This window comes from Mus musculus, chromosome 15 (genome assembly GCF_000001635.26).
Source record: "Mus musculus strain C57BL/6J chromosome 15, GRCm38.p6 C57BL/6J".
NCBI classification, from domain to species: Eukaryota; Metazoa; Chordata; class Mammalia; order Rodentia; family Muridae; genus Mus; species Mus musculus.
In genome coordinates, this window is record NC_000081.6 from 10,611,929 (window position 1) to 10,637,051 (window position 25,123).

At 46.5% G+C, this 25,123-nt stretch overlaps 1 protein-coding gene across 9 annotated transcripts in view; it reads right to left on the reverse strand.

The window, feature by feature from the left end:
• The window catches only part of Rai14 (retinoic acid induced 14), a 150,297-nt gene that overhangs the window by 42,958 nt on the left and 82,216 nt on the right, over positions 1-25,123 (reverse strand). For all 9 annotated transcript variants that reach the window (XM_006520187.2, XM_030248808.1, XM_006520188.4 and 6 more), the window contains exon 3: positions 21,208-21,338. In XM_006520187.2, coding sequence (XP_006520250.1) covers positions 21,208-21,338 — 131 coding nt within the window. The remainder of the gene's footprint in view (positions 1-21,207; positions 21,339-25,123) is intronic.

The following is a 25,123-nucleotide window of genomic DNA, read 5'->3' on the forward strand; positions in this document are numbered from 1 at the left end:
ACACACACACACACACACACACACACACACACACACATGCACACACGCACGCACACACTGTTACTGCTTTTATTATTTATTGAGGTGATTCGTTTTGAGGCAGGAGCTTGTCACATAGTACACACTGGCTTCACACTCACCACCTTGTGGACTTGGCTTTTCCAATGCTGGTATCGCATTTGTATGACACCACACTGAGCTCCCACATAAACTTTCAGTCAAAATATAACCCATGTAAAGAAGAGGGCGATAACCATAGGGATGGCTGAATTTTTGTGAATGGACCACGCCTACATTACTTCACACAATCCAGCCGGATACCTCATAGCCCCTCGGAGGCTGTCCACTGGGCCCTCGACATGGAACAGGAATGTGTACTGTATTTATGAGTAGTTTACGCTACAAACACATCTGAAATCACTGCTATTGCATGGATACATGCAGCCAGATAAACTCTACATGAAAGTCACTGGGTGACTTAGAAGGCAGAGATTCAAGCCATTTCTTGGGAGGTCATGGTAACTGTATGGAAGAAACAGTGCTGGGAAGATGGGCTTTGTTCCCAGCGCCATAACAGACACTCCTCAGATGTTAGTTTTGAAGGAAAACAGATATTAACCTAACCTGGCCTCTTTGATGACTGGAATGCATCTTATTGGTGGATTCACTGACTATATAAGAAAGTGTGGTGGCTGGGTGTGGCTGTGCTGCGCTTCACCATACCGATCTGACTTGGGATGAGAATTTAGAGTTAAGGTGATCCCCACCCCCACCCCCAGTATTTTGGGAACTTTCCAACTATTATCTTGCAGAATGCTTGCATCCTGCAATGGATGCCCATATGTGAACCTGCTCCTGGGGTAACAGGATGCAATCCGAGCATTCTGCCCTCCAGGTCTGCCCTGAGCTCTCATCCTTGGGTCTGTGGCACAGTGGAGAGCTTGAATGGACTATATCCAATAAGCCACATGGACTTCCATTTCTGGTTGAGTTTGACCAATGAGAGGTGGGTTTTTTTCCCCCCAAGAGATGGAGGATACAAGGAGAAAGTCCAGGTAGCGTGGCTTTGGCCTTCTCACTGCCATGTAGCAGCTGTCTCCAGTCACACCAACCACTGCTGTTAAGACTCCAGCCCCGCCTCTCCCAAAGCTACAGTGGAGACCTTCTCTGCCGTTTCCATACAAGCGTCAACATATGGTCCCACTATTGCTAGTGCAGGGTGCAGCCCCAAACTTGTTGGTTTCTCTTAACCTAGCAACACACCTGAAGAGGACTCAGTTCTTTTATTTTTATTATTTTTTATTAGATATTTTCTTCATTTACATTTCAAATACTATCCCAAAAGTCCCCTATATCCTCCCCCACCCTGCTCCCCAACCCACCCACTTCCTGGCCCTGGCATTCCTCTGTACCAGGGCATAAGATCTTCGCAAGACCAAGGGCCTCTCCTCCCATTGATGGCTGACTAGGCCATCCTCTGCTACATATGCAACATAGTTCTGGGGAGGGGGGTACTGGTTAGTTGATATTGCTGATCCTCCTATAGGGTTGCAGACCCCTTTAGCTCCTTGGGTACTTTCTCTAGCTTCTTCATTAGGGACCCTGTGTTCCATCCAATAGGTGACTGTGAGCATCCACTTCTGTGTTTGCCAGGCACTGGCACTTAGACTTGAGCTTTGTACAAGGAGATAAGAATGGATCTATTCGAATTCTTCTACATGATAACCACCAGTTGTGCCAGCACCATTTGTTGAAAATGCTGTCTTTTTTCCACTGGATGGTTTTAGCTCCCTTGACAAAGATCAAGTGACCATAGGTGCGTGGGTTCATTTCTGGGTCTTCAATTCTATTCCATTGATCTACCTGTCTGTCGCTGTACCAGTACCATGAAGTTTCTTTTTTAATCACAATTGCTTGGTAGTACAGCTTGAGGTCAGGCATGGTGATTCCACCAGAGGTTCTTTTATTGTTGAGAATAATTTTTTGTTATTCCAGATGAATTTGCAAATTGCCCTTTCTAACTCAGTGAAGAATTGAGTTGGAATTTTGATGGAGATTGCATTGAATCTATAGATTGCTTTCGGCAAGATAGCCATTTTTACCATATTAATCTTGCCACTCCAAAGGACTCAGTTCTTAACCCATCAACGGTCACATCTGTTTTTCAAGGACCCTGGATCATGGCAGAGTGATGATCCGCCAGGTTAAAACCTGAGAATGTTATACAGTTGAAGACGTGTAAGACAAGGTTAGTTAGCCTTGTAAAGTGTTTCCATGAGCAGTACAGTAAGCAGCGCTCCTCCAAGGCCCCTCTTCCGTCTCTGCTTCCTGGTGCCTGCTCTGAGCTCCTGCTCTGGCTTCCCTCGATCATGAACAGGTAAACACTGGAAAGTGGAGCTCCTTTTCCACCCTGGGCCAGAGCATTTACTCAAAGGTCGCCTGCTATATAACCTGCACTGTTTTGGGATTGACCTGACTGGGGTGACAGGAAATAACGATACCACAGGCAGGCGTAGAGCGGGGACTGGGTGGGCCATGAGCTCTGACAGAGATGCAACAGAAGCCTGGAAACTCAGTACATTATATCCAGCTGAATGAAGAGGTAGGTTACCTAGTCTCCTTCCCTCGTTCCCTCGCACCCTCCCTTCGTCTCTCTGTCTCTCTGTCTCTCTGTCTCTCTCTCTGTCTCTCTCTGTCTCTCTCTGTCTCTCTCTCTCTCTCTCTCTGTGTGTGTGTGTGTGTGTGTGTGTGTGTGTGTGTGTGTGTGTGTGTGTGTAGGGGGATCCTTGCTGCAGGAGAGCATTCTCAGGCCGCGGTCATCTGGAAGGAGGAAGCTGTGGTTGGCACTTTTACCCCTACAGGCTTCAGCTAAAGGACAAGCATTCTCACCTTGTGTTCTCTGATGGAGGCAAGGCCTTGCCATTCGCAAGGGTCTGAGGCGCTGAAATCCTTGGCATGGCCATGCTCTTAAGTCATAGTACCCATTCACTCAGGACCCTATCAGCTCCCTACAGACACCATGTGGAGATACCACACAGATGTGTGCACACTGATGCGATTTACAACAGCTACATTGTGGGACCAATCTCAGGGTCCCACAAAAGATTAAAAACATGTGATGTATACCCACGATGGATTTTGTTTTTTTCAAAAACGTTAAGAAAGAATGAATTTATGTCATTTGCAGGAAGAAAATGAATGTAACTGGCGATAGTCTTACGAAGAAAACTAGGCCAGTTTCAGAAAGAAAAAGAAGTTTCCATTGCCACATTACTTGGGTTATTAAAATATTGGACATTTTCACTAAAGTGCCTTATGAAAAGTATAACTATAATTATACAGAATATGGCAATTCAAAAAAGTTTTCCAGTATACTCTTATGCCAAAGTAGAGATCAGTTTCAAGCGTCTGGGTTACATTTTTCCAAAAGTAACGACTTCACTGAAGTGAAAGGCAGTGGGAGTCTGGCATGCTCCATGAACTAAAGCCAACGTAAAAACTCCCATTTCTGCTGTGGGCTTTATTTCCATAGGTACACTCCCCGGCATATTATGGGCTATTAATTAAAGGTAGGGTAAATACTACAGTACAGAAGAGGGAGGCAGGAATACTGCCTCTAATTCTGTTGCTTCTGCATACTTAACTTGGACATCTAATTCTGTTGCAGCTTTAACTTCAGGAATTCACGTCATGATTCCTAATGTCCATGACTTTCAGACATGAATGCTTCTAATACTATTAACGTTTCAGGGAAGGCAGAATGGGCAGGGAGCTGAGAAAGCTTTGAAAGAAACGTAGCAGTGGTAGAAGGTCCCGTGTGTCACCTTTAAGGGGCACAGACTCATGAGCCCTGCTACTCATTAGTGCGATCACGGGCAAGAGCTCCCTGTGTCTCACTCTACTCACCAGTAAAATGGCCTGTCAGAAATAAAAGAATTTATATGTAAAAGTACTGATGTGCAAAATGACACCAGTTATTACACAGCAGAGTCTGTGACTTGATTGCTTAATGAAAGAAATTCAGTGTTCAGAAAGGACAGACTTGGGTCTGGCAACACCGCTGTAAAAATGGAAGACAGGGAAGGGGGAAGAGCTAAAAGCTCCATGCCTTTCCAGGGACTGGGAACTTGGGAACAAAGCAGAAGACATTCCCAGGCCTCAAAGACCCCAACACCAGCCCTGTCTAAGATTCACACTCAGCTACTTAAGTTCTGGCACCTTTCAGACAAGTGATGATCCCCAGAGCGGGACTTGGCAGCGGCATCAGCAGACATTAACATTTGCCCTCTGACTGTGAGGCAGAGCCGACTGGAACAGGACACTCAAATGGGGGACACTGGATTTCACTGGGTGCAAAAAGCAGAACTCGTGGGTGACAAAGCTTTGATTCGTAGCTGACAAGGAACATGTTTCCTCTCCTATGCAGAGAGTGGTGTGAGCACTTTCAGAGGGGACAGTCTTGGGGGCGGTAGATAGAGAAGGGCTAGCAAGCAGGCACCTGCACAGTTACAGCAGGATTAGGAATACAGGGTGCCCCAGGTCACCACTTAATCAGCCTATGCTATAGAATAACAGAATAACTTGCTAGGGCTGGAGAGGTGGCTCAGCGGTTAAGAACACTGACTGCTCTTCTGAAGGTCCTGAGTTCAAATCCCAGCAACCACATGGTGGCTCACAACCATCCGTAATGAGATCTGACATCCTCTTCTGGTGCATCTCAAATCACCTACAGTGTACTTAGAATAACAAATAAATCTCAAAAATAAAAAAGAATAACTTGCTAAAAGCATCTACCTGTAAATTACCTAAACCTTACACATAAACCCCCTTAAACATGCTTTGCGACAATGCTGACTTGGTGCTAGAATATGTGCTACCTCAAGCATGAGATATGTGTGATACTGGTACACTTGCATGCTTTTAAAGTATTGTTGCTACTATAACTAAATCCATCCATTTACACGCTACCATACATAGGTAGCATCTCTGTGTCAAATACTGCTCTGAGCACCGAGCAGTGACTAAGACAAACTCCCTCCTTATGAAACTCAGTTTTTAGTATGAAGTCAAAAGGCTGACCAGACTGTACAATACACCTCTCTCTCTCTCTCTCTCTCTCTCTCTCTCTCTCTCTCTCTCTCTCTCTCGTCTGGGGATTTAGCAACATTCAGAGACAGTTTTGATCAGCGATAGAGGAGGAGAAGAGAGCCCAGCTAATGTCTAGAAGCCAGAGATAACGGCTAAGAATCTCTAACATCATGTGACAGCTCCTATCTCAAAATACGTCATTGCTAGGTTGACAAGCCTCGTGCTAAGCCTTTAAATCAGCATATTATGTCGAAGCATGATAATACTAAAGGCTAAAGAAATAAAATGAGCACATTTGCACACTATACTGAGAGATGATCCACATAACACAAAGTCACCCTTTCGAGACATACAATTGGGATGTTTCCAGCAGAGTCACAAAGGTGTACAAACAAGATGGCAGAGCAGCAAGACATCAACGGTCAGCCTCTGAATGTGAACCAGAAGCAGAGGCAACTTGAACAGGACACTCAGGAGTCAGCCTCCCTGTGAGAATCAGACTTCCTATCCCTGTGACAAAATTCCCTCACCTAGGAAGGATTTGTTTTGTTTTGTAGTTCATCATGGTGGCATGGCACAGGAGAACAGAAGAGAAGGGGCTGAGATGAGGCAGGCCCTGCAGCAGCACCCACCCTGTGACTTGCTTCTTCCAGCTAGGCCCCAACCTCTGAAGCTTCCACTCCCTACCCCCAAATAGCACTGCTCACTGGGGACCTAACTAACACATAAGGCTCTATATTCAAGCCATAACAACACTTACTCTGTAATTCTGCAGTTTCTACAATGCCTTAAAGAGAAACCCCCCATACATCTTAAGAGGCACTCATTTCTCTGTCCTGTTAGTCCAAAAGGAAAAAAAAAATCACCAATCTATTTTCCATCTTCTACTAATTTACCCCATTGTTAATACTCTTTAAAAATTGGAGCATACGGTACGTGGTCCCCTGGCTCTGACCTCATTTAGTACGATTTCGAGGCACATGTGTGAGTTATCAGTAGTTCTCAACTGTTCAAGCTCATGAATATAGTGTGTTTTGTTTTCCCACTTATCACTTGATGTATGTGTGAGTTGTTTCTACTTTTGAAGTCCTGTGCCTGCTAAAACCAGCATGTAGAGTGCTTGTGTGGGTGTATGCTCTCAAGCCGGCAGCTCTACGCAGGGCTGGGCCTGCCCAGTTACATGTGCTCACCTTCTGAGGCCCTGGGAAGCCTCCTAAAGCTACTGCGTCGTCACCTGCTGCTGGCAACAAGGAAGGAGGGTTCCAAGTCTCCACATCCCAGTGGAGACTTCTGGGCTGGCAACTTTTTATTTAAACAAGAGAATTTTTATTACCACATACAGTTTACAGAGGCAAAAAAATTGAATTTATTTAAATAAAAACAGTTTTTTTTTACATACATGTATGTGTTTCTGTGTATACACCATGTACATACCCACACAGTCCACAAGAGGGAACTGGTTCCCCTAGAGCTGGAGTTACCAGTGGTTGTAAACTGCCTAGTGTGGGTGCTGGGAGCTGATTTCCAGCTTCACGTTTCTGGTTTTTGTTTTTTCTTTTCTTTTTCCCCTCAATGAGCCCTTTGAAGTGGTTTAGTTGATCATCAGCTGAAATTTCCCCTAAAAGTTAAAAGTTTAGACCACTCCGGTTCACTCTCTACCTAAGCTGCTTTCTTATCTCTTAAAAAACAAAATCTGTCATTCAAAAGCCTATGTAGCTGGAGAAAGGCTGTTATTTACAGTTTTATTTTAGGTAGGTCAAGAATTCTGTGGCAGCAGGAAGGCTTTAAGGATCTTGCTCCTCGGGGATAAAACAACTGGTCACTGGCCAAGCTAACACAGAGTGGCTTCTCGGATTCCAATGAAGCTGGAGAGGTGACACCTTAGTAACTAAGTCTTGCTTACTTACAGAGTGAAGGCTCAGCAGTTCAGAGCGCCAGCTCTTCTTCCAGAGGACCCAGGCTCAATTCCCAGCACCTGCATGACAGTTCACCACCATCTATAACTCCACCCCTGGGGATCTGAGGCTCTCTCTGGCCTCTGTGAACACTGTGCATATGTGGTGCACAAATACATTCAGAACACACCCATATAAATAAAATCCCAAAGGAAGGAAGGAAGGAAGAGGAGGAGGGAGGGAGAGATGGAGAAAGGAAGGGAGGAAGGGAGGAAGAGAGGAAGGGAGGAAGGGAGGAAGGAAGGAAGGAAGGAAGGAAGGAAGGAAGGAAGGAAGGAAGGAAGCAAGCAAGCAAGCAAGCAAGCAAGCAAGCAAATGCAAGCTCTCAAGTCCTACCTAGACCTCAGATTCTACTGAGTTATATATAACCTGTATGTATGTACTAGATCCCCAGTAGAGTTCCCATACACCTAAAAAAATAAATTGGCCTAAAAGAACAGATTGAAAGTCCCACACCATTATGTCCTGCCATGATGCCCATTGTTTCAATTGTTTTTAAAAAACACATCCTCTTGGCCTTTAAAACCTATCTCATAGCTATGTCCCACACAAAAAAAGGAATCGCTAGAGTGTCATGCTACATTGTAACAGGGCCTGCTCAGTTCTGCTTCTGCGGCTCAGCCCAGCCCTCAGCAGAGATGCAACCAGAAGACACAAACAAGCAGGCTCAGACTCAGGTTCAGGCTCAGGCTCAGGCTCAGGCTCAGGCTCAGGCTCAGGCTCAGGCTCAGGCTCAGGCTCAGGCTCAGGCTCAGGATCAGGCTGCTTTCATTTTGTGATGCTAACTGATACTTGGGATGCTTCTGCTTTTGACGGCTGGACCGATCCCAAGCTTTCAGTACTCACCAGCTCCACTGCTCTCTCTCAGTTTCCCTCTCTTGCTCCCCACCCCTCCAATGGATCCCCACCCCCTGGTGAGAAGTCAATTCATTGGTGATGACCCAAGCATCAAGCAGCAACTCCTGGCAGCCTGAGTATGGGAATGACAGCGGAGGCAAGGGTGGCCCTGTGAGAGGCTAGAGGTCCAGGCAGCACACTGTCAGCCAGTTTGTGGCTATATGGTGGTGGCTGACCTTTAGTTTAAAGTAACTGTATGCATCACCACCACCAATAGCTGGTAATCTACCAACACACCAGAGTATGGATTCTAATTTGTTGGTTGGGCTGTTCTTTAAGAAACAAACGTTAAACCAAAATCTGGAAGAATTTCGCCAAAAGCAAACATAGTCAGCTCCCTGGGGCACCTTAGGGGTGTCGGGACTCTTGGATAGATGGGAACACAATCCCAGCCCTGAAGCAAGGAGCCAGCAAAAGAGGTTTCCCTTCTGGCAAAACCAGTCAGCGAGATGAGGAACTTCCCTGAAACAAAGGTCTCGGGACCACGATGGGATATTTCTTCATCAGAAGGAGACTTGTGCTGCGATTCAAAGCCCATGAGTTTCAGTTTGGCAAGATACACGGAAAGAGTAAGCATACATCTTTTGATTCTTGATTACCAGGTGCAATGTCTATCAGAAGTAAAAATGTTCTCGGAGCTACTTCCAGAAGACCAACTTCTCAGGCTTTCTCATTTACAGAAAATCTTCCTCAAACTCAACTCTTGTCTCTTACAGTGTGGGCTCTCGGTACTCACATAGTTGAACCACTATGAGACTTTAACATCTCCCCTGACTCTGGCACCAACAGATTAAATTACAAATTAAGCAGACAGCCAACACTCAAACACAGGAAACCACATTCCCCAGATCCTCCGAACACTGGTTCCATACAACCCAGAGTCCAAGTATTCCCAGTTGCAGAAAGGGCAAGTCAAACCTCTTCATTAGACAAAGACACCGGGGTTCAAAGAAGCCAGGGAATACACAGAAGACCAGGATGTGAGTTCACTGCCCTAATGGCTTTTTCTTTGAGGCAGGGCCCAGGTATGCAACATAGGTTGGCCTCGAATTCACAGCAACCCTCTTGTTTAGCCTTCTGCGTGCTGGGGTTGCAGGCTTGCCTCTACACCCGCTCTCTGCCCTAATGCTGGGATAAGCCTTCTCCCTCGGCCCTGTGGCCAGGCCCAGGCCCAGCTCCTGATGGAAAACAGCTTTGCACAGTTGCTTAGAGCCAAGCGTTTCATTTTTGCAGCAGGAACCTCACATCCCTGACCACCTAAACTTGCTTCCATTTTCCTTGTATGCGTCTTAGAAGATGCCACTGTGGAGAGAGAAAAATTAAGTCATCGTAGGGAAACCCAGGAGTTAAGTCTTTTTATTATGATTTCACCCAAAGTCTTGGCCATGGAGCAGAAAGCTGTGTGTGGGACGACCTGGCTCTCTCTCCTCAGGCGCAGCTTCTGTCACTCTCCCTAGGCACTGGGCTCCAGCCCACTGGCTCGCTGTTTCTTGGACCCACTGAACACCACCCACCTCAGAGTCTTGCTTTGCCACACTGGGAGAGCCAGTATGCCAGGCAAGTTCAGCAATCTGCTCTGTGCTGCCTCTCCCTGGTTTAGTCAGAGCGGTGCCCGCCCTCTTCACTTTCCTCACTGCACCTGACAATCCTCTGAAGGGCCTCTGCTTCTGTCCATCTCTCCCGTCAGACCCTACACTGACAGGATGGGCGCTCCAGCTTGCTTTCTTCAGCTTCCACAGCACACAGAAGTGTTGTCTAGTTTTTGCTTTTTTTTTTTTTTCTTCAAGGTATTATAAAATTTCCCCTTTGGTTTTGTTTTTGCCTTTCTCAAGTCTAGGTCCAGGAATGAACTGGCATAACTATAAGTTATCGTCTGGTTGGAACACGTGTTCTTGAGAAAGAAACGGTGTCCTTGGACTGAATGTTATTTTGCTTCCTAGCCCAGGTGCACGGTGGTTTCTAGCAAAGTCTTAGGGCCACCAGCAGCAGCAGCAAAGGACAAGGCAGAAAAGCAAGTACTAAGGGTCTTGGCCAGCAGGCTCGAGGGTGATTTTGATATACATTTGGTTTTTAGGGTCAATGGCATGGCATAAAGAACATGAACTACACATTGTTTCAGTTTCAACCCTACCTTTTCTCATCATTTAAGGGTCTGGCCTGGGCCACTACATGAACGAACCGAAAAGAGGTCATGAAGTCTGAAAAACTAGAAGGAGACAGACCCACAGGTTTAGGGGCACCCATGAGTCACTCAAATTCATTAACCTTATGCTACACATCTGGGCCCACAACCCTGTTCAGTTTTAAAACCGCAACTCGATCACAACCTAAATGTTTTATGGCACGGGCTTATTTCAACATCTTAATCTTAGGTCGCTGAGCTCAAATGGGGCTGGGCGTATGGATAGTCCTTCCACGAGAGATAAAAGGTCCCATCCAGAGGACAGTCTCGCTTAACAGCTTCAGTTATAAAAGACCCTGGAAAACCAAGTTACTCTCTGCCAGAGGAGTTGTAACTCCATTGGTCCGAAAGAAAAATCTCTACAGCATGAACTGCCACTACTGACTGGCTTTCCTCGATTTTAAAAACAATTTAATCGTGTGTGTGTGTGTGTGTGTGTGTGTGTGTGTGTGTGTGTGTGTTGCCAATATACAAGTGCCATGTTGGGGGGGTGCTCCAAGGGCCACCTCAGGTGTTGGTCCTTGCTGTCCACCTTGTCTAATGGTCTCTTTGTTGTTCACTGCTGCATACAGTAGGCTAGCTGGCCCTCCAACTTCCAGTCTCTTCTCCCTATCTCTCTATGGGAGTGCTAAGATTATAGAGATGTGTGTCACTGTGCCAAGTTTTTATATAGGATCTGGGGATTCAATGCTAGGTCTTCATTCCTGCATGGCAAAGCGCTCTGTCTACTGAGTCATCTGCCCAGCCCTGATGTCCTCAACTTTAGAGACCTGTATAATGCCACCACGGGTCATGTTTCTACCAGAAATCCATGGAGCAGACTGAGAAATGGAAACTTCTGTTGCCTCCTGACTGGCATAAAAAAAGGGGAGAAGCATATAAAAACAGTGTTGCAGTTTGATTGCGTGTGTCTTGCCTAAAGCTCAAATTGAAAGTGCCAGATCACTAGGTGAAGATCATGGAGCCTTTAAGGAAAGGTAGGGCCTGCCTGGTAGAAGTTAATAAGAGGGTATACACTTTCCTCAGTCTGCGATGAGGTAAGGGGGTCTCTGCTGTTCTCACTGCCATCAATGGAGCCAGAGTTCATCCTGCAGCATGAGTCCCACCAGGACAAACTGACACGGACACTTCTATCCCTTGTTCCCAATAGGTGTTTTGTCACCGAAAGAAGGAAAGTAATTACCATAACGATGGGTGTTGGCTTTTAAGTGTCCAGGGTTGCTATTAATTGTAGCCAGAAGTAGTATTTCTGGGGCTGGGTTGTCCTGGGGTCTGGGCCAGGAGCGTGGAGACAGAATTGAAAGATTATTTATTCTAAAGCTAAGAAACCCTACTGGGCAGGGGTGTAGCTCATGGGCATGGCACTTGCTTGGTATGTGTGAGGCCCTGGGGGCTGGGAGTGGGTAGGGGGTGGAATCCTTGGTTAGAGCATAACACATCCCTAGACTCGAGTACCTAGAACGCACAACAGGTGATGTGTACTAAGGCTAGAGTTTCCGGGTTTTTTTCTGAGTTCTTCCTGTGATGTTTGTCCCAGGATGAGGGAACCATCAGAAGAGAGATGCTGAGGAAAGCTGAAAGGGGAGTGATAAATGGACTGTGGTAAACATAAGACAAAGGGCAAAGTGCTTTGTCTCGTATGTCAACCAACAGTCCCTTAGTTGGCTCTAACCCTGGCGGTTTGATACTGAAACAAGATAAGTGCAGCCCTTTGGGAACTCCGTGGAGGTTACAACACAAGGGGTGGCATGCAGGAGAGAATCTGGAAACACTACCTCAGTCTGTGTCTAACTCACTGGGATGAGTTTTGAGGGTCGGTGGCACTTTGTAAGGATGCCTATGTGTGAAGGACAGGCACTCACTTGTGAACACATTAGCCTTGACCCCTGAACTGCTCCGTTGTTGCTCAGCGTGAGAACCTCTTGCTCCAGATGCCCTCTTTCCTGTGAGTGATTGAAGGTCACTGACTGTGTGCTCAACAGCTCCATCCCCACCCTCCCTGCTCTCTACCAGAGTGACCGACTTTCCCAGGAACTCTCTGACCCCTGCACTATGGGTAGGGTAGCTTCAGCCTTGGGAGGCACTGCTAGCCAGCCAGGAGAGGGAGGCCAGCCAGAGAGCCGGGCAACAATTACGCACAGCCATCTTTAAAGTTCTTCGTTTGCTACACTTAGCCAATTTGATTGTGTTTCGAGACAGGGTCTGGTTATGTACCCTAAGCTCGCCACAAACTTGTAGGAATCCCCCTGTCGCTGTCACTCTAGGTGTTAGATGACTGGTATGATGACTGCTTATGAAACCCAACTTCGCAAACAGCTCTAAAACAGTATTTTAATCAGTGCGTTCTGACTTCCAAATCCATTCTAGTTATATCTCTCCCCTATTGATTATGTCTTCGTTTACAGCATAATTTTTCAAACAAAATGGCATGGTGCTTTAACATACATTTCCCTGGTGTATAACTTTAACTGATTTACCTACAAGGAGACAAAATTAATTTAACATGAATACAAGGACTATGTACTACCAAGTATGGTGTCTGTGTGTTTGTGTGTACAAGAACTAAGAAAAAAATTCCCATGTCCCCCACTGGCTTCCTCACCCCCACCTGTAACTTGTCAGGATTGACATTAATAAGGAAACCTAATTTAGGAGATGTGGCTGTCCCTGTGGAGTGTCCTATTTGGTGTTTTGCTAATTGGACTGACCACCTGAAACCATCTAGGACGATCAAAACTGCCTCCCACCCAGACTGTGTTTGTATTATGTGGTGGTTTGAATGAGATCTCCTGTGTTTTCTCATGCCTTTCACTTACGTGGTTCCCTGTTGCAAGATTTTCCCTGTCCAATTACATTAGGTCAGCAGAAGGCCTGTGACTAGATAGGGAGAAGGGAGGCGGAGTAAGAGTTGGAGAGACAGCATGTCAAGAGAGAAGAGAAAAGGTAAAATGGAGGCGGACATGAACCAGCATGGCTGTAACCAGTCACAGGTAGTTATGATATCATAAGGTTAGAATAATTGGGATAAAGCCAATGGCAGAGAGGGAAGTAGTGGCTCCAGGGACAAGCGAGCTGGACGCTGTCGGGGCTAGCTGAGCAGAGTTGCTAGCAGGAGCATGGGATTAAGGTCCAGCCCCTCAGAGAGTTGACGGGTTGAGAGAAACAGGAGTGCGGGTTCTTTTTATATTTCCTGCAACAGTGCCCAGTTGATGATGCTATTTGGGAAGGTTTAGGGGGCACAACCTTGCTGCTGAGGGAAGTAGGACACTGGGGCAAGCTTTGAGATTTCCCCATGTGCTCTCTGGTTTCTGTTTGTGAACTGAGACGCTAGCTCTCAGCTACTTCTCCAGCACCATGCCTGCCTGCCTGCCTGCCTGCCTGCCTGCCTGCCTGCTGCCACTTTGCTGCTGTGATACTGATGGTATTTAGTCCTTCTGGAACCATAAGTTCTTGCCCCACCCAAACTCTTCCGTAGGATGCCTCAGGAACAGTGCCTTATCATGGCAACAGAAATACATCTTCGAGGAAGATTCCATGACCCTATTACTTTTGTATCCTTCAGGACTCTAAAAATCAAGTTTGGCTACCAACTTGGGGTACTGTCCCGCTCTGCCCTCCCCCCCCCCATTTGCAGCAACTTTTCCTTATTGTCGTTATTGCTCTGGAGGGCAGAGATTCCCCTTAGACCTTTCCCTTTTACAAGTCGAAAGCTTAGCTGGCTGGGCTCTTGCTCTGAGCCAGCAGCCTTCCCACTAGGCCCATGCAGATTTCCTTAAAGGTGCTGATCTTAGCAACTACAGCCTCTCTCAGACACCAACACTTGTTGGGAACATGCAGCTTGGTGGTTTCCTTTTCCTCTCCAAACTGTAGGGTTTTGTATTGCTTTGTTTAGGTATTTCTTTTGCCCCATTTGCTCTACCTCAATTGGAGACCTGCACACAGTGTTACTAACTTGTGTGCAGTTACAAGTGAACAGAGTCAGTGTGAAGCTGTCTTGAAATAGCCTCTGATTTCTGCCAAAACAAAAAAATAGTTCATTGCCTTTTATCTTAGCCTCAGGCAAATTCTTAGGGTGAGGGCAGAAAACAGCCAAAGAATCACAAGAAGAGTCTCTAGCCCTGTGGCTGACACTGTTCCCCTTGCTCCGGGCCCCCCAGTCACGTACGTCTCAGCACACTGACTTTCTAGCTTCTAGCAGGGTGGCTTATTAAGCCCTGCTTAGCGTTCTACTGTTTTTCTAGTTCAAAATCCCAAATTTTTCCACATTCCACCAAAAAAGTAGTGTGGTCAGTCAAGTCAGTCCCACAGTGAAGAGTTCTCAGAGGCCGCTGACAAGTTTCGCCTTTTACCCCTCTCTGCATTGCGGGAAAAACCACTAGATTACATCCCTGAAGCTAAGCCACCAAGATCTATTCCCTTATTCAGCCACTTCCTGCTCCTAAGGGGAACCCACCAAGGTCCAGCAATCAAAAGCTCCCCTTGGTTCATCTAATTAGCATGCCTGATTCAAATTAAACTCCTCACCCACACATAGGATTTCCCCCTTTCCCTATGAGCCATGACTGTCGCCTTTCTATCCAGAGGCAGTCCTTTGTCCCCCTGGGGCAAATATACCTTCTTCTCCCTTGTTTCCTTCCCATTCTCTCTTATCCTCTATTCTCTGTCTCTGACTCTTAGTTCCTGCCCTTTGTCCTCTCCGGGGCAAAGAAATCTCCTTTGTGCTGAAAGCCTGACCTTGGTGTACACTGTGTCAACTCTCCACACAGTCTACTTCCAGGTACCAATTTCTGTCTTAGTTACTCTTCTATTGTGATAAAACATCATGACCAAAGCAACTCTAGAAGGAAGAGCTTATTTGAGGCTTACAGCTTCAGGAAGTTAGACACAGGAGTCCAGGAAGAAGGTGGTAGGCAGACACGGCTGCTAGAACAGCAGCTGAGAGCTCACATCTTGAACCACAAACAGAAAACACATAAAATGGTGTGCACCTTTTTGAGATAACGAAGCCCATCCACGGTGGCACACTTCCTCATCCTCCCCAAACAGTCACCAATGGGAAGCCAAGTATTTAGATGCCTGACACTTATGGGGGACATCACTGTCACCCAGACACTGCTAGTTACCTGTTGCCTCTGTCACAAAAATGCCTTTCAGGAAACTTGGGAGGTAAAATCCTTTTTGATAATTTTACATGTATGAGTGCCTGTCTACATGTATATCTGTGTACCAGATGCAGGCCCAATGCCTGCAGAATCCAGAAGAAGACGTCAGATCCTCTAGAACTGGAGTTATAGACAGGTGTGAACTGCCCTGTGACTCCTGGGCACCACACCTCGGTCCTCGGCAAGAACAGGTGCTCTTTCCCAGTGAACCAGTGCTCAGGCCAAAGAAGGACAATCTTAGCCCACGTCTCCGGAGCTCAGGCTTTGGTTGCTTAGCCCCATGCACTGAGGTAGGAATGAGTGGCAGAGGCCGTTCTTTGGGGGTCAAAATCCCCAGGGTGGGATTATAAGAAAAAGCATGCTTCAGTAGCTACTTCTGCCAACAAGGTTCTACTGCCTGCCTCTCACCCTCTAATGAAAGTCAAGCGGAGAGGTGGGGTTAAGTGTCAAATGGGACTCCAGGTGGATTCATTCACTTTTAAAAATGGATGCAGGGGCAGGAGCTATGGTGCTCAGAGGTTAAGAGCACTAATTGCTCTTGCAGAGGACCCAGGCTCAATTCCTAGTAACTACATGGCGGGTCACATGATCTGGAACCCCATTTCCAAGGTTCCGGTGCCCTCTTCTGAACTACATGGGCACCAGGCACACAGGCACACACATGATGCACATACACACCTACAGGCAAAATACTCATATACAAAAAAATCAACTTAAAAATTGTGTGAAGACAGTAGAGTATGTAGGCCTGTCAGCTGTCGACAGAAAGCAGAAGGCTATGAATCAGGGGATAAGGAATACCAAAACCTGGGCTCCAAGTTCCTGAGCAGCTTCAAGAGAGAAACACTTGGTCCACACAATCTATGACTACCTAAGACCAACCTTCAAAAGGAAGCTGTACAGTGACTCTGCAGAGAGGGGCAGAGGCTGCAATCGCATACTGTACGTAACTATTTAGATAATTTACAAGTCCTCTGCAAGAAGAACTAGACAAGGCTGGTCACATGGTGTCACTTGATTTCTCAGACAGAACTGCTGGTACCAATTCTCTAACGCAGCCCTACTCTGAGCAAACAGAAAGGCAGAGGGTGGAAAAGGTCACCGGCCAGAGAAGTGCCTTACTATACTGGCGTGCAGAGCTCAAAAGCGCTTTCTCTACATCCCACTTCCATGGTTGTTTAAAAATATTTTCACGAGTTTTTGCTTTCGGGGCCAAAGAGATCAGGTTTCTAAAATGTGGACTACACACTCTTCTCTCTCTCTCTCTCTCTCTCTCTCTCTCTCTCTCTCTCCCTCTATTTCTCTCTCTCTCTCCCTCCCTCCATCTCTTTCTCTTCCTCCCTCCCCCACCCCCTGCACCCCTTTCTGTCTGTAAGGTCTATGTACATATACCCTGGTGAGTATTTGTTCAAATACTATGGTCCCAGTAGTGATTTTATTTAGTCTGGTTGTTCCTAAGACAAACACACATAACTTTAATTAAAGGCATATCCAACACAGGGGAAAGCATCTTGAAGCAATTAGGCTCTTCCCCCGTAAGGTTTTGGGGTTCTGTCACCCCCCTGCTTCCCTACCTCCCCATGGAAAGAGCCCAGATGGGGCGGAGGAAAGCCAAGCCTAATTCCACAAACAGCCTGGAGCGGTAACTTTCTGCCCCGCTCTGTTCTATTTTGTCGTCTTCCCGCCAAGTCACCACTCCTATTTTACCCTTTCCTAAATGAATTCCAGCCGTTCAACCGCTTTTTCCTTTTTTTGGATTTTGGTTTTTTTTTTTAAACTCCTCTGTGATCAGTGTCAGAGGAAGAAATTTTCTGACAGTTTCGCCTCTCGCCATGGATGACAGGGGATACTCAGGAAGAGATGAAAAAGTTTTGGGAATTTCCAAGCTACCCATCTGGTCTTGGGATATGGAAGTTTCTGGAGAATGTCTGGGCAATGGCTGCCTTGACCACCGCATTCTTGGGACTTCTGGGCTTGCTGAACATCTGGATAATACACGCTGAGAGCTTTTCTATTGAAACTGCCCGGGACGCAGGGGTATGGGAATAGTAGCTTTTCCAGAGTTGCTATTCCCTAGATCCCAAGTTAATTCTCCACTCCTAGGTAATTTATCTATGAAGCCTTATAAGAAAAAAAAAAAAGGTTTTCTCCAGAGCAAGCACAGCAAATGGTTCTTTTGTGCCTACAACACAGGGAAAGCCTAACTCAACAAAAATGGCATGACCCTTGCCGTGCAGGAGTTTCACTACTGATGACATTCAGATCCTTTGGAACGCTGGGCTTTCCTCAGTGGAAGTGTCACTATGTCACTTCTGCTCCTGTTCTTTCCGAACCATCAAACGCACCTGGAAGATCCTGGGCAGATCCATCAACGTCTGGACTGCAGAAGAGGTAGGGACAGGTAGGAGAAGAGGTCACATAGAGAGACGATGTTTACATAGTGGAGAGATGCCCTTGAATGACCACAGCAAGACTCTGCACTCAGGCACAACCCCTTACCCTGAACGCGCTCTACAAGAGGGTTCTGCAGCCCCATTTTGCTGTGGAACTATATACAAGGCAGAAAATGAGGCCAAACGTGGCCAAGGACATGATTTCCAAGTTCATGATGCGGCCTTAATCTTCAGAGAGAGAGGCAAAGCACCTCTTACAGTGGACACCAGTGACCTCTATAGGCTCCATGAGGCTGGTCCAGCCAAGAGCTACAGCTGAAGGGACAAGGCTAAGGCAAGGAGGGAAGTCTCACGGGGCTCTTTTTTTTTTTTTTATAACAGAAGCCTCGATGTGAACATTGTTACAGGATGCTAAAGTGACATGGAAGATGGTTTCTCGGTCTCTCCGCCTAACCTCAATGTGAATATTGCAACCGTAGGGTTGGACTAGAAATATAAGGCCAGATAAGACTTAATTCCACCGTGCCTTTAAATCTTAAATTCTTACCAGTTAATAAGCTCAGTCCTCACATACGTATCCTGAGCAGGAAAAGGAAGTATTGACAGATGACGACGTATGGAAAAATCCCACACTGGAAAAGGGATCGCCTTTCTTTCATTAGTTCTTCGAACTTTTTATGTAAGGATCTTTAACGGGGAGAACAAAGTTGACTTCCAAGTGGGAGTGCCTTGGGAGAGCGAGATAGGGACAGCCTTGCTTTTATCATCTGAAAAATGGAAGCAGGGGTTTCCATGCCGCTTCTATGTAGCGTACGAGACCAGAATGAACTCTGGCACGTATAAAACATGGATGGACCCTGAGCACACACACTAAGTGAAGAAGCTAGAGGCTACATACATAACTCCATTTACATGAAATATTCAGAAGAGGCAAACACAGAGAGCTTGCACACTCATTAATGATTGTCAGGGGGAGAGGTTGGGAATGGCTACCTGGTGAGAACGAAGTTTCCTTGGGGACGTCGAACCTCATTGTGAAACTGAACTGTAGATTTTAAAATCATTAACATGCTTAGTTTTATGTGATGTGCCTTCTGCCACAGTAGAAAAGAGAGACTAGACCATGGCCATCTTCGCCATCTATTCTAAACAGAATAAATAGGAAATAAGGAAAAAAATTTCATAAGGTATTCCCGCCTGTGTCTAAGTTACAAACTAGCAAATTTTTCTTCATTTTAGTGAGTGTTGTCTTGGTGCTGACAGGAGCCTGATATGGCTGTCTCCTGAGAGGCTCTGCCATTGCCTGACAAATACAGAGGTTCATGCTCTCGGCCAACCATTGGACTAAGCACAGGGTCCCCAATGCTGGAACTAGAGAAAGGACCCAAGGAGCTGAAGGGGTTTGCAGTCCCATAGGAGGAACAACAATATGAACCAACCAGTACCCCCAGAGCTCCCTGGGACTAAACCACCAACCAAAGAGTACACATGGAGGAACCCATGGCTCCAGCTGCATATGTAACAGAGGTGACCTTGTGGGACATCAATGGGAGGAGGCCCTTGATCTTGAGAAGGCTCAATGCTCCAATGCAGGGGAATGCCAGGACAAGGAAGCAGGAGTGGGAGGTTGGTGAGCAGGAGGAGGGGGAAGGGGATAGAGAGTTTTCAGAGGGGAAAAGAGGGAAGGGGATAACATTCGAAATGTAAATAAAGAACGTATCTAATAAGCTGGCATGGTGGCACATGCCTTTAATCCCAGCACTTGGGAGGCAGAAGCAGGCGGATTTCTGAGTTTAAGGCCAGCCTGGTCTACAAAGTGAGTTCCAGGACAGCCACGGCTATACAGAGAAACCCTGTCTTGAAAAACCAAAAAAAAAAAAAAAAAAAAAAAAAACCCAACCAACCAACCAAAAAAACAACGAAAGAAAGTATGTAATAATAATAATAAAAGCCATCATAAGCACTTATCTTGCCTTCCCCTGGGATGACGATAAAAGGCTGTCTTATGCAGACCCCTGGTCACAAGGAATAGTTGTAGAAAGGCTGTGGAAGATTAGTACAAAAGGCACCATCTCTCACCAGAAATGTCAGGACAAAAGAATAGACTTCCGGGGGGCGGGGACACAAGGTGCAGAGTCAGGACAGCTTTTTAAGGCACCTGAGGCAATTCCAGTGCAGAGGCTCCCTGTGTGAGAGCCACTAGCCTGGAGTGAGAAAGAAGAAACCGTTTCTTGAATGTCTCCTATGGGGGAGGATTGTGCTAGCTTTGTACCTACAACCATGGGCCATCCATACTCTCTTGAACCTTTACTAACCATCAACACATCACGGCCTCTAGGAAGAAGCTCTACCTCTACGGAACAGAAGATGCGGACAAATACCCCATTTGCTTTACCTAAACTCAAAGGAAAGTGAAGGTTTATAAAAAGGGGCCAGGCAATGAGGACGTGGGGCTCTGTAAGAGCCATATGGCCTTTGCTGTAATTATCCAGTTCTACCTTTGTCGCCCAGCGGCAGCCATGGACCAGGACTTAGTGAACAGCAGGCATCGCGCCATGTTGGCCAGCTCCGCAATAAATGTAGTATTTCTGGAAGTTCTCAGAAAAGTGTCCCAGCCACCAACTGGAGAAGCCAACCAATAACAACCCCACACCTACACTTCTTTTCAGAGCTGCTGGAATCTCTGGCGACAGACGCTACTGGCACACAAGCCGCTTCTCCTGAGGACACCCAAAGTGAGGCTCAGTCAGGAATCACCATGAGGCTCAGTGGCACACACCATTAGTCCCAGCAACTGGGATTCAGAGGGAGGCACATATCTGTGAGTTCAAGGCCAGTATGGTCAACATAGTTGAGTTCTGGGATAGCCAGGAGGAGTACAGTGAGTCCTTGTCTTAACAAGAATGAAACAAAGTAAGGCTCAAGGATTAGGAGGTCATAAGTATTATAATGGCCACATGAGAGGCCTCATGGAGGTGGCTCCAACATTACTAATCTCAATACCGCGCCCCCTCTGGTAAGCAGGAATTTGAGGCATACAAACACAAAGCAAAAATCTTCCTATAGCTCTCACACAACCACGACCTCTGCTAAAGGGTGGCTTACTGAATTACAAGCAGTAAGGTTTGAAAGCTGTGCTGTTCCTTATCTAGGGGAGAATTTATTTCCCATCTGCCAACCGCTCGCAACCCTGGTGCTATTTGTTCTCTGGTGCAATTGTTGGTTGGTTGTTTCCAGGAACAGCTAATGGCCACGAGGGGAAAGTTCAACGTATAATTTGGAGTTGGATGGGAAAGGAAACAGACCCAGACACGTTTTCGCATGGGGTTAGGAAGAAGTCAGCACTAGTTGTTTTTTTTTTTTTTTTTGAAGGCCCCCAAAGCATTGGTCAAACTCCCCTTGATGAATAAGTCAGCATTTCGGGGTTTGGTTTTTGTTTCTTACAGTGTTGGCGATGGAGCCCAGAGCAGCAGACACACTACCACAGACATGCTCCCCACCCTTAACAAGCCAGTATTATTCTCTCTTACGCGGTCTTGCCCTCGCTGTCATGCTTCGTGGCGCTGGCCCCTTTCTTGCCCAGCAGTGAGGCCACCTTCTCAGCATCTCCGTTCTCCACAGCCTGCAGCAGACGGTCATCATTCTTGTTCCACTCGTTTGTCTGTGGGGCAAAAGGTAGAGAGAGGTAGAGGGATGAGCAACAGCAGCCATGGCCAGCATCAAACCCTGCTCAAAGCAAGCAGCTTTCAAAACCGCCTTCCACTTCACCGTGGGAACAACCAAGAAGGCTAGCTTTCCCAAAGAAAGCATCCACAGTTGAATGAAATACCAGCCATCAGCAAACTCCAACAAAGGGTCACTTCCTTCAGGTACCCTTCAGAAGATGAAGCAATGTAGGACTATGGGGTCAGCTTACTCATTAGCTAATGGCTAGCTAACCTTGACAGCTGGTGCCTGAGAACGGTGCCTGAGAACGCAGGCCTTTGACCTAGTGCACAGTTCACTCAAGGGCACGGTGAAACCAAACCAAACTGGCCGACAGTTCAAGGTTACCAAGGGCTTAAACATGAGTTCTTCCTTTTGGCCTGTATACCAGGCCTCAATTCTCTGAGCTGTTCAGACTACTGACTCTATCCACAAAAAGTGTCTCTGACCAACTTAGTGCACATCAAACAGTCAGTGCAATTGAGGAGCTGAATTCCTACAACTTTGAGGAACCAGTATTAAGTCCCGCATGGAAAAGCACAACCCGGTATGATCACTTCCTATTATATTTTTATTTAAGTTTGTCTGAGCAATGGTCCTCCCCTTCCTGCTGCAACAGTTTACTAACAAACGCAGAATGAGGTGTCACCTCGACTACAACCCAAGCTCCCCATCGAATCGAAGACAACAGCTCGTGGTGAGGACACCAGTGTTCGTTACCAGCCTAAGTCTTGTGTCACTTAACTGCAGCACAGGCTAAGAAACACAGAGCGGTGGCTTTCTCCCAGAGTTCATTTTATAAACAAGAAAATGCTTCACTAAAGTACACTTAGGGTCAGTGACCTCTAGCTATATAATCTTGAGATGGAAAAGTATGGTCCTGTAAAATCCTTCCCTAACCTAAACCGGCTAAACTAAAACTAGATAGGGCCGGTCAGAAGAATGTGAAATCTTTAATGGGACTGAAAGCACTTAAGCTGGGCAAGGCCACATGAAAGGATTTCCTGTCCGCTGCTGCTGCTCCAGTGAAAAACCTGATGGTGAGGGTTTCCTAAATCAGTTCCAGGCGGACCTCTGGGGAAGACGTGGCAAGAAAGGGCCCCTTCCTATACAGCAAGGGCACTTGCCTGAGGGCTGAAGGGACCCTGATCTTGGCTCTCTGAGCCTCTTTGAGCAAATGAAGCAAAGAGAAGATGGATTCTCCAAGGTGAATGTTCAATAATCTGCAACAGCATTCAGTCTGTAAGTGCTGCACATGGGGCGCATGGTGGGCAGGGGGACATGGCTCACACACAGCAGGGAGCTTAAGAGTTTGAATGGCGCTGGGGAGATGGCTCAGCAGCTGGGAGCACTGACTGCTCTTCCACAGGTCCTGAGTTCAGGTCCCAGCAACCACATGGTGGCTCACAGCCATCTGTGGTGAGATCTGATGCCCTCTTCTGGTGTGTCTGAAGACAGCTATACAGTGTACTTATATATAATAAATAAATAAATCTTTAAAAAGAAAAGTTTGAATGGAGGAAGCATTCAGAGCAAACTGGAAGGCAGAGCTGGAAAAGTGCCCCTGACTTTTTTCTACAGTTCATCTTGCTCAGGAAGCCCCTCCTTATTCATAGGTGCCTCCATACTCTCCCTCCGCCAGGCACAGCATGGGGCATGCGTGAGAAGCATCCTGAGGCCATTGCCCTTAGCAATCTAGAAGCTAATCCCGAGCTATGACCCTAAATCTTCTGTCCCTCCACCATTAACAGAAGAGACAGCAGCAGGCAGGCACTCAGGTTTAACAGATCCAATGCCTGGCTTAGTGTTAAAGGCGCACACGGGGCTCCGGTCACAAGTCCTTCTTACTGGAAATTACAAGAAAAACAACGGAAGCCCCTGCTTTAGAACACTCCTGTCAACCACCACTTACATGCAGGCCAACTTCTAAAGCTGACCAGGGCCCCGCAGGCTCTCAGGACCTTCCCGCTGACCTCTCTCTCTGCATCTCTGCTCTGCTGTGTCCTCTGGGGCCACCTACTCAGCTCACTGAGGCCTACTGTCTAGACGAGATGAAGTATGGCATCCTGCTTTGGCTGGGGAGGGGGTGTCTGGCTTGTTCCCTGAAGACTCTGAGCTGCAGCCTTTGTTTCTTACATCCCTGGAGCCTGCGGAACGCTCAGTATGCGCCCCCTCCTGACTAATCTAAATCTCTCTTGACTTAGCAAATGTTTGCGCTGTCATAATAAAATTCTTTCATTCTCTTGCAAACAATTAAATCATGTTTCGGTCTTTTTAAAAATACATTTACGGCCTGGATGAATCCGACTTCCTTAGCTTTTCCACAAGAAGGCCGGCTTTCCAAGATTTTTAATTGTGTATACTTTCCCCAAATTTCTTCATGACTAAGATGCCAAACCTCATAAATTCACTCGAGGTGAGCCCAGTGTCTCCCTCATGAGAACCACCCAGGTGCTGGTTGAGTCTGTCGACTGCTGGTTCCATTCTAAAGATTCTGGCCCAGCATTTAAGGTGGTTCCCAGGAATTGTTTAGGTCCAACAACTACTCTCACCGATCCCATTCAGGGACAGTCAGAATCTTATGTCAAGGCTGGCTAGAGAATTTGAAGCAATTTCGTCCTCCACAAGGAATTCCTTAATAGGAATGGAATAGGAAAATGAGAGAAATTCTCCATTCAAGCGCTGCTATGTTACCTCCCACAAAAGCTCAGCGAACAGTAGGCCTTCACTCAGGGATGCGTGATCAATGCGTCCATCAGATCTACTGCAGAATGTTAACAGAACCGCTCAAAAGAGACAAATTTATAAATGGCCCCATATCCAAAAAGGTTATTACAGTACAGTCAACAAGGGGAGGCTCAAGGCAACCGGAGTGAACATCACGGACGGTTGGTTATCAGAAACAAAGGCTGAGCGAAGTCAAGTTCAACACGCAAAGCCCCACCTCGTATGATTATGTGCATGTAAAGAGAAATTCGGGAGCCATGGAACTGCCCTGTGCAGAAATGGGGTAAAAGTCAGGATGGTGGTTAGGAGCTAGGGTGAGAAGTGGATGTGTGGGAATACACAGAGGCCCCAGGCTGTTCTGCAACCTGGCTAGTGGCTCTGCAGACACTCACTTGGTAGCTACCTGATCACTATAGATCTACCTATATAACTCTATATCTATATAAGTAGATCTATAGGCATAGGTAGGTATAACTATTTACCTATATAACTACATACCTATATAGATTTATCTATATCTATAGATCTACCTATATAAGACTATACCTGTATAAGTAGATCTATAGGTAGGTATAATTATATACCTATATAACTACATACCTATATAGATAGATCTATAGATATGTATATATGTAAGGTATTCACATATATTTCTCTATAGGTAATTAATAAATCACACTTCTCCTTTTCTCTCTCCCATATACAGAACACAGTATGGGTCAGAGCCTGTTTAAGTTGACACTGGATCCAGTATGTGTGGGTGGACACTTTCCCACCTATTTCTTTTATGTCTACTATGAAGACAAACCTGCTGCCAAAACCTGGCTCTTAATCTTCTGCAAGATTCATAAACCCACACAGTGATGAAGCTGGCAGATTCATGCACACACACAGAAAACATGCATGTACTTTCAGAGAGTCTCACTGAGCTGATCAGGCCAGTCTTGCCCTTGGTCTGTATCCAGGGCAGCCTTAACCTCGTGTTCCTCCCCCACCAGCCTGTGCACTGGCTGG